The sequence below is a fragment of the Oppia nitens genome, unplaced genomic scaffold (assembly GCF_028296485.1).
Source record: "Oppia nitens isolate AA-2021 unplaced genomic scaffold, nextdenovo-longstitch-racon4-pilon3 scaffold2_pilon_pilon_pilon, whole genome shotgun sequence".
NCBI lineage: Eukaryota > Metazoa > Arthropoda > Arachnida > Sarcoptiformes > Oppiidae > Oppia > Oppia nitens.
In genome coordinates this window covers 10434403-10443952 of record NW_026533210.1, presented here as the reverse complement: position 1 = coordinate 10443952, position 9550 = coordinate 10434403, and the positions used below count along the sequence as shown (strand labels likewise).

General features: G+C 19.6%; 2 protein-coding genes across 2 annotated transcripts; both read right to left on the bottom strand.

Moving 5' to 3' along the window:
• Window positions 1-1146: 1146 nt before the first annotated feature.
• Window positions 1147-2205, bottom strand: LOC128956121 (uncharacterized). The gene is made up of 3 exons (XM_054301803.1): window positions 2111-2205; window positions 1508-2040; window positions 1147-1418 (listed from the first exon to the last, which is right to left on the bottom strand). Exons 1-3 carry the CDS (start codon window positions 2203-2205, stop codon window positions 1147-1149), a joined length of 900 nt encoding a protein of 299 aa, XP_054157778.1.
• Window positions 2206-4586: 2381 nt separating this feature from the next.
• LOC128956120 (uncharacterized) lies at window positions 4587-5095 on the bottom strand. Its single transcript, XM_054301802.1, has 3 exons — window positions 5038-5095; window positions 4647-4967; window positions 4587-4596 (listed from the first exon to the last, which is right to left on the bottom strand). Exons 2-3 carry the CDS (start codon window positions 4955-4957, stop codon window positions 4587-4589), a joined length of 321 nt encoding a protein of 106 aa, XP_054157777.1. The 5' UTR covers window positions 4958-4967; window positions 5038-5095.
• Between the last annotated feature and the right edge of the window lie 4455 nt (window positions 5096-9550).

The following is a 9550-nucleotide window of genomic DNA, read 5'->3' as shown; positions in this document are numbered from 1 at the left end:
TAACTTTTCAATGATTTCAACTCAATAAATGATTTTTTTAGGAAAATTATTTAATACTTTTAGCAAATTTTAGTTTTTAATTGTTCAATGATTTTACAAAAATAATATATTTTTTTCTAAAATAATATTTGTTATATTATTTTTTATTTATCTAGATCATTTAATCAATTAATGATTTTTTATATTATTAGATAATTCTTAAAACAAATTATAAAATAAGTTAAATTAGTTAAAATTAATTAATAATTAAGTTATTAATACAAATATTAATATATATATATATATATATATAATTTTTATAATAAAATTAACAGAAACCTTAATTTTTGTTATTATTTAAAAAATAAATTTAAGTACAATTATTATTATTATTATTAATAGTAGTAGTAATAGTAATAATATGTACAGGTATATTTTTTAAATGTTAATATATATTATTTAAACTTTTCCATGTAATTAATTTTTAATATTTTTATTTTTTAAGTCATAATGATAATATTGAAAATTTTTGTTAATCATTATGAAATATGTGGCAATAATTTAACTATTAGTTTATTTAATTAGTTTAGTTTAATTTACCTATTACATTATATAAAATTATATAAATTAAAAATAATTATTACTATTATTTTAAAAACAAAAATTTATCAAGTTAACTTATATATTAATTAATAAATTAATGAATTAAAATTAAAGAATATTATATATAAATAGTCTAAATTTTTATGATTATATTTATGTATGATATTATTATTTTTAAAATTTAAAAATACATTAAAAATACATATAATTAATGAAATTACATTTTAAACATATAGAGCACCATAATTTTATAACAATTTTTATATATATACAGTATATATAAATTAAAATTTTTTAAATTATTTTTCATTATATTATTTCTAGATTTTATTAATTATTTCATATAATCTGTGGTCAAAATAAAGGATGAAAAAAATAATTATATATAATATTATTAATTTAATAAAATTTCTATTTTTTTGTTTGTTTTCTATTTTAAAAATAAAATTAAATCTATACTATAGTCCACATAACATGAATAGTAGTTAAATAGTTAACCAATCTATTAGTAATTTATTTATTTTTAGTTTAAAGTTTAATATAGTTTAGTTGATAACAAAAAACTTATTGTCTATTATTATAAGCCATAACACGTAAAACATGATAATTGTTACGCATTTCAGTAATAGTATTGTCGGCTAAAAATTGTTTCCAAGCGTTAGGGTTGGACACCGACTCCGCCGACATCTCAGTCGCCGCCGCCGCCGCCGACTCCGAGTCCAGTGGACTAAAATTGTTTTCAAATACACTGTTCCAGAAGTGGTCACTAGTCTGGTCAGAAAACTGATGACCGCCGCCGACATGCAAATAGTCGTCAACTAATACTGGCATAATGTCTATAATATAAAAAAAACAATTATTAAAATTTAAAATAATAATAATTTAATTTAAAAATAGACACTAAAACAACAACTAAAACACTAACCGATAATCATTTTACGATTCAAAACTATATAATCGGTTATTACTTTAAATAATTTAATTTGAAATCCATTGTCGACTAAACACTGTTTCCAAACGTTAATCTGTTTGTCAACCGATGGATACAACAGTTGTTTCTCAACCCTATTATTATTATTATTGATTACAAGTTTTTTTGTATTTAAATCTCTAGTAATAAGAATAGTTGAATAAAACAGTCCACCGCTGGTCAACAATTGTCCAATTATTGCCATCAGTTGATACTTATCTGTGATATAGTGTAACATAAAGTTACTGAACAGTAGATCTACTTTGGACTCCAATTGTCTGATCCGTGGACTCAACTCAGGCCACGAAACAGTCAGGTCTTGCAGGACATACTCAATGGTCGGATCGTCCGTATTGTTGGCCACAGCGTGTTCCAGCATTTCGGGTACGACATCGATGGCCACCAGTTGTTTGTGCGGTACGTTTTGGGACAACAATCGGGTAACTCTGCCGTCACCGAAGCCCAGATCGATAATCACATCGAATGAACTGAAAAAAATAAATAATAATAAAATATTTTAGTTATTTAGTTAATAAAATTTTTTTTAATTTTAAATACTTTTTTTCATTTGTAATCAATTTAAATGACTCGATAGTTAAATAGTCCAAATTTTTGGACACTTTAACAAAATCGTCGGGTTTTATTTTATACATTTTTCTATATTTTTAAAAAAATATATATATATATAAATTTTAAAACTTTATTTTAATAATAATCATAAAAATATAAATTTTATATTTAGTATATAACTAATATACTAGTGTATTTATTTACTGTATATATAGTAAATTAATTAGAAATTATGTTTAATACTTTTACTGTTTAATTAATATTTTTACAACAATAAGCTATTGAATTAATATTTATATATTTTTTTGCTTAATAATAAATTTAGCAATTAATTATAAGTTATAATGATTTACAAAATTTAAGAAATAAAAACATTGAATAATGAAATTTATTATGAAATTTATGAAACAGTAAACTATATATTTTTTTTAAATATTAAAATTTGTCTATTATTTTTATTTTTATTTTAATAATAATAATAATAATAAATATAAATATATATATATTTTTAGTAATATTTAACATTTAATAATAAGTTTTTGTAAGCTTTTATTTATAAAACTATTTTATTTATTCTATTATTTAAAATTAATAGTTTTTTTCTATAGGTTTTGTTAAAAAAAATTAATTTATAATTAATCTAAATAACAGACAAAAAATTTATTTAAAAAAATATTTTAGATTAAATATTAGTTTACAGAATTTTTTTATATTAATTATTAAAATTAATTTTTAATAACAAAAAAGTTATATTATTTAATATATATATATATATATATTATTGAAATAAATATGATTTGATTAGTTTTATTATTATTTTAAATCATCTATATTATAACTTATTTTTAATATAATTATTTTTGTATAGTACATGTATATTATAATAATGATAAAACAAATAGTTTTTTATTAGTTGAAGTTAAAATTTATAATATCATTATATGACTTATTATATAATATAAAACTATATTTTTATATTTTGCTTAGTTTATTAAGTATTATAACTCTAATTGTAATAATAATAATTAAAATAATAATAATAATTAAAATAATAATATAAAAATAGTAAATTAAAACATATAGTAAAGTAAATACTATTTTAATAATTATAATATTTACTACTTTATTATAATTTTATAGATTTTATACTCAATGTAAATCAATATTTATTTCAATATATATAACTTATTATTACCATTAGAATTATAACACTTATTAAATATTATTAAATAATAAATTATTAAATTAAATTATGAATAGTTAATATCAAATTATAATTACCCAGATTACAGTAATTAATTAAGCTTTAATAATATGCATTGTCATAAAAATAATTATAATAACAATAGGATAGTCCTAAACTACAGTAAAATGATGTCAACATTAATGGTATAAATGGATATTTTTGATGACAAATGAGCAAACAGTGGACAACCGATTGAATAAATCAATTGAATACTAATCAGTCCTAACAAATACATTGTTTCAATTGAATTCATTAGTGGAAAACTAATAGTAAAAAAAACTATTTGTATTATCATTATTGCTATAATGTTTGCTTTGTATTGAATTATGAAATCATATGATATATATCTAAACTTTTCAATGAATATATTATACAATACAGTATATTCATTGAAAAGTTTAGATATATATCATATGATTTCATCATTCAATAGTAGCAAACATTATAATACAATGTATATATCAGTTATAATACTATTTTAATAAATATTTTGAAATTATTTTTCAAATTTTATTATTTATAGATTTTATTAATTATTTTTCGTACTATCTGTGGTCAAAATATATGAAAAAAATAATTATATAATATATTATTATTTATTAAATAAAATTTTTATATTTTTTTTGTTTTGTTATCTATTAGTCTACATAACATAATAGTAACTAAATAATTAACTAATCTATTAGTAATTTATTTTAAAGTTTAATATATATTAGTTGATAACAAAAAACTTATTGTTTATTATTATAAGCCATAACTCGTAAAATATGATAATTGTTACGCATTTCAGTAATAGTATTGTCGGCTAAAAATTGTTTCCAAGCGTTAGGGTTGGACACCGACGCCGCCGACGACTCCGAGTCCAGTGGACTAAAATTGTTTTCAAATACACTGTTCCAGAAGTGGTCACTAGTCTGGTCAGAAAACTGATGACCGCCGCCGACATGCAAATAGTCGTCAACTAATACTGGCATAATGTCTATAATATAAAAAAAAACAATTATTAAAATTTAAAATAATAATAATTTAATTTAAAAATAGACACTAAAACAACAACTAAAACACTAACCGATAATCATTTTACGATTCAAAACTATATAATCGGTTATTACTTTAAATAATTTAATTTGAAATCCATTGTCGACTAAACACTGTTTCCAAACGTTAATCTGTTTGTCAACCGATGGATACAACAGTTGTTTCTCAACTCTATTATTATTATTGATTACTAGTTTTTTTGTATTTAAATCTCTAGTAATAAGAATAGTTGAATAAAACAGTCCACCGCTGGTCAACAACTGTCCAATTATTGCCATCAGTTGATACTTATCTGTGATATAGTGTAACATAAAGTTACTGAACAGTAGATCTACTTTGGACTCCAATTGTCTGATCCGTGGACTCAACTCAGGCCACGAAACAGTCAGGTCTTGCAGGACATACTCAATGGTCGGATCGTCCGTATTGTTGGCCACAGCGTGTTCCAGCATTTCGGGTACGACATCGATGGCCACCAGTTGTTTGTGCGGTACGTTTTGGGACAACAATCGGGTAACTCTGCCGTCACCGAAGCCCAGATCGATAATCATATCGAATGAACTGAAAAAAATAAATAATAATAAAATATTTTAGTTATTTAGTTAATAAAAATTTTTTTAATTTTAAATACTTTTTTTTATTTCTAATCAATTTAAATGACTCGATAGTTAAATAGTCCAAATTTTTGGACACTTTAACAAAATCGTCGGGTTTTATTTTATACATTTTTCTATTTTTTAAAAAATATATATATATATAGATTTTAAAACTTTATTTTAATAATAATCATAAAAATATAAATTTTATATTTAGTATATAACTAATATACTAGTGTATTTATTTACTGTATATATAGTAAATTAATTAGAAATTATGTTTAATACTTTTACTGTTTAATTAATATTTTTACAACAATAAGCTATTGAATTAATATTTATATATTTTTTTGCTTAATAATAAATTTAGCAATTAATTATAAGTTATAATGATTTACAAAATTTAAGAAATAAAAACATTGAATAATGAAATTTATTATGAAATTTATGAAACAGTAAACTATATATTTTTTTTAAATATTAAAATTTGTCTATTATTTTTATTTTTATTTTAATAATAATAATAATAATAAATATAAATATATATATATTTTTAGTAATATTTAACATTTAATAATAAGTTTTTGTAAGCTTTTATTTATAAAACTATTTTATTTATTCTATTATTTAAAATTAATAGTTTTTTTCTATAGGTTTTGTTAAAAAAAATTAATTTATAATTAATCTAAATAACAGACAAAAAATTTATTTAAAAAAATATTTTAGATTAAATATTAGTTTACAGAATTTTTTTATATTAATTATTAAAATTAATTTTTAATAACATAAAAGTTATATTATTTAATATATATATATATATATATATTATTGAAATAAATATGATTTGATTAGTTTTATTATTATTTTAAATCATCTATATTATAACTTATTTTTAATATAATTATTTTTGTATAGTACATGTATATTATAATAATGATAAAACAAATAGTTTTTTATTAGTTGAAGTTAAAATTTATAATATCATTATATGACTTATTATATAATATAAAACTATATTTTTATATTTTGCTTAGTTTATTAAGTATTATAACTCTAATTGTAATAATAATAAGTAAAATAATAATAATAATTAAAATAATAATAATAATTAAAATAATAATATAAAAATAGTAAATTAAAACATATAGTAAAGTAAATACTATTTTAATAATTATAATATTTACTACTTTATTATAATTTTATAGATTTTATACTCAATGTAAATCAATATTTATTTCAATATATATAACTTATTATTATTACCATTAGAATTATAACACTTATTAAATATTATTAAATAATAAATTATTAAATTAAATTATGAATAGTTAATATCAAATTATAATTACCCAGATTACAGTAATTAATTAAGCTTTAATAGTATGCATTGTCATAAAAATAATTATAATAACAATAGGATAGACCGAGACTACAGTAAAATGATGTCAACATTAATGGTATAAATGGATATTTTTGATGACAAATGAGCAAACAGTGGACAACCGATTGAATAAATCAATTGAATACTAATCAGTCCTAACAAATACATTGTTTCAATTGAATTCATTAGTGGAAAACTAATAGTAAAAAAAACTATTTGTATTATCATTATTGCTATAATGTTTGCTTTGTATTGAATGATGAAATCATATGATATATATCATATGATTTCATCATTCAATAGTAGCAAACATTATAATACAATGTATATATCAGTTATAATACTATTTTAATAAATATTTTGAAATTATTTTTCAAATTTTATTATTTATAGATTTTATTAATTATTTTTCTTTAACTATCTGTGGTCAAAATATATGAAAAAAATAATTATATAATAAATTATTATTTATTAAATAAAATTTATATTTTTTTTGTTTTGTTATCTATTAGTCTACATAACATAATAGTAACTAAATAATTAACTAATCTATTAGTAATTTATTTTAAAGTTTAATATATATTAGTTGATAATAAAAAACTTATTGTTTATTATTATAAGCCATAACTCGTAAAATATGATAATTGTTACGCATTTCAGTAATAGTATTGTCGGCTAAAAATTGTTTTCAAGCGTTAGGGTTGGACACCGTCGCCGCCGACGAATCCGAGTCCAGTGGACTAAAATTGTTTTCAAATACACTGTTCCAGAAGTGGTCACTAGTCTGGTCAGAAAACTGATGACCGCCGCCGACATGCAAATAGTCGTCAACTAATACTGGCATAATGTCTATAATATAAAAAAAACAATTATTAAAATTTAAAATAATAATAATAATATAATAATAATATAATTATTTTATTTATTTTTTATAATTTAAAAATAGACACTTAAACAACACTAACCGATAATCATTTTACGATTCAAAACTATATAATCGGTTATTACTTTAAATAATTTAATTTGAAATCCATTGTCGACTAAACACTGTTTCCAAACGTTAATCTGTTTGTCAACCGATGGATACAACAGTTGTTTCTCAACCCTATTATTATTATTGTTATTATTTATTACTAGTTTTTTTGAATTTAAATCTCTAGTTATAAGAATATTTGAATAAAACAGTCCACCGCTGGTCAACAACTGTCCGATTATAGCCATCAGTTGATACTTATCTGTGATATAGTGTAACATAAAGTTACTGAACAGTAGATCTACTTTGGACTCCAATTGTCTGATCAGTGGACTCAACTCAAGCCACGAAACAGTCAAGTCTTGCAGGACATACTCAATGGACGGATCGTCCGTATTGTTGGCCACAGCGTGTGCCAGCATTTCGGGTACGACATCGATGGCCACCAGTTGTTTGTGCGGTACGTTTTGGGACAACAATCGGGTAACTCTGCCGTCACCGAAACCCAGATCGACAATCAGATTGAATGAACTAAAAATAAAATCAAATAAAATATTTTAGTTAATAAATAGAAAAATTTTTCTTTAAATTTTAAATACTTTTTTTCATTTCTAATCAATTTAAACGACTCGGTAGTAAATGAGTCCATATTTTCGGACACTTTAACAAAATTTTCGGGTTTTATTTTATACATTTTAAAATATATATATATATAAAAAATTTAAAACTTTATTTTAACAATAATAATCATAGAAAATATAAATTTATATTTAGTATATAACTAATATACTCGTATTGTATATACTGTACTATATAGTAAATTATTTATAAATTAAGTTTAATACTTTTAATATTTAATTAATATTTTTACAATAATTTTAGCTATTAATTGAATTGATTTGAATTTATATATTTATAATTTAGTGCTGAATAATAATTTTATGTATTTTGTTATAAATTATAATCAAATAAAAACTAGTTATAATGATTTACAAAATTGAATAATTAAATTTATTATTAAATTTATGAAACAGTAAACTATATATTTTTTTAATAAATAATAAATAAAAATTTGTCTATTATTTTCTTTTTAATTTTAACAATAATAATAATTAACAATAAATATATAGTTTAAATAATATCATACTCAATGTATTGATAAATTTTAAACCTGTAATTAATATTATGAAATAATATGTATAATATATAGTTATAATAATAATAATATGATATAAATGTAAATTTTTTGATTATCATGACAAGTACATGAATAAAGTTTTAATTTATTATTATTATTGTACTGTATATTACAGTACTTTCAGTAATATATTGTTATATTCAATATACTGTATATATGTATAAATTAATTGAATTTATATTTTCACGAATTCCTGAAAGGAATACGTATATGCATTCTAAAAGTCTGCCTGTCTGTCTGTCCGTCTGTCTGTCCCACGAGGACATAGGTTCGAATCCAGGCTCCGCTACAAAATTTTTTTTTGATTTTTTTTGGTTTTTTTTCTTTTTTAAGTTAAGGAGATCGTATGGGAATGCTTTTGAAGCATTCTCAACTGTTTTTTTTTATTTTTTTTAAATTTTTTCCTTTTTAAGTTAAGGAATTCGTGTGGAAATGCTTTTAAAGCATTCTCAACTGGTTTTTAATAATTTATTGCTGAAAATAGCAATTAATTATAAATTTAATAGTTATTCAGATACTACTAGTTATAATGATTTTAAAAAATTTAATAATAAAAAAAATTAATAATAAGTTTTTTGTAAGCATTTATTTATAAAACTATTTTATTTATTATGTTATTTAAAATTAATAGGTTTTTTCTATATTTTTTGTAAAAAAAATTTAATTTATAATTAATATAAACAACAACTAAAATATTTTAAATTAAATTTTTTATATTAATTATTAAAATTAATTTTTAATAACAAAAAAAATATATTATTTAATATATATATATATTGAAATAAATATGATTTGATTAGTTTTATTATTATTTTATATAATCTATATTATAATTATTTTTGTATAGTACATGTATATTAATAATAATGATAAAACAAATAGTTTTAATTAGTTAAAGTTAAAAATTTTTAATATCATTATATGACTTATTATATATAGACTATTGACGTTAAAGTCAATATAAACTTATAATTATTATTATTATAATAAACTTAT

Bases quoted from the DNA above. Each gene is read 5' to 3' on its own strand.
- LOC128956121 (XM_054301803.1), bottom strand. From the start codon at position 2,205: ATGTATAAAATAAAACCCGACGATTTTGTTAAAGTGTCCAAAAATTTG. The intron at 2,041-2,110 runs GTATTTAAAATT...TATTTTTTTCAG, and splicing joins TTGATTACAAATGAAAAAAA to TTCATTCGATGTGATTATCG. The intron at 1,419-1,507 runs GTTAGTGTTTTA...TTTATATTATAG, and splicing joins GAATCGTAAAATGATTATCG to ACATTATGCCAGTATTAGTT.
- LOC128956120 (XM_054301802.1), bottom strand. From the start codon at position 4,957: ATGATTATCGATCTGGGCTTCGGTGACGGCAGAGTTACCCGATTGTTG.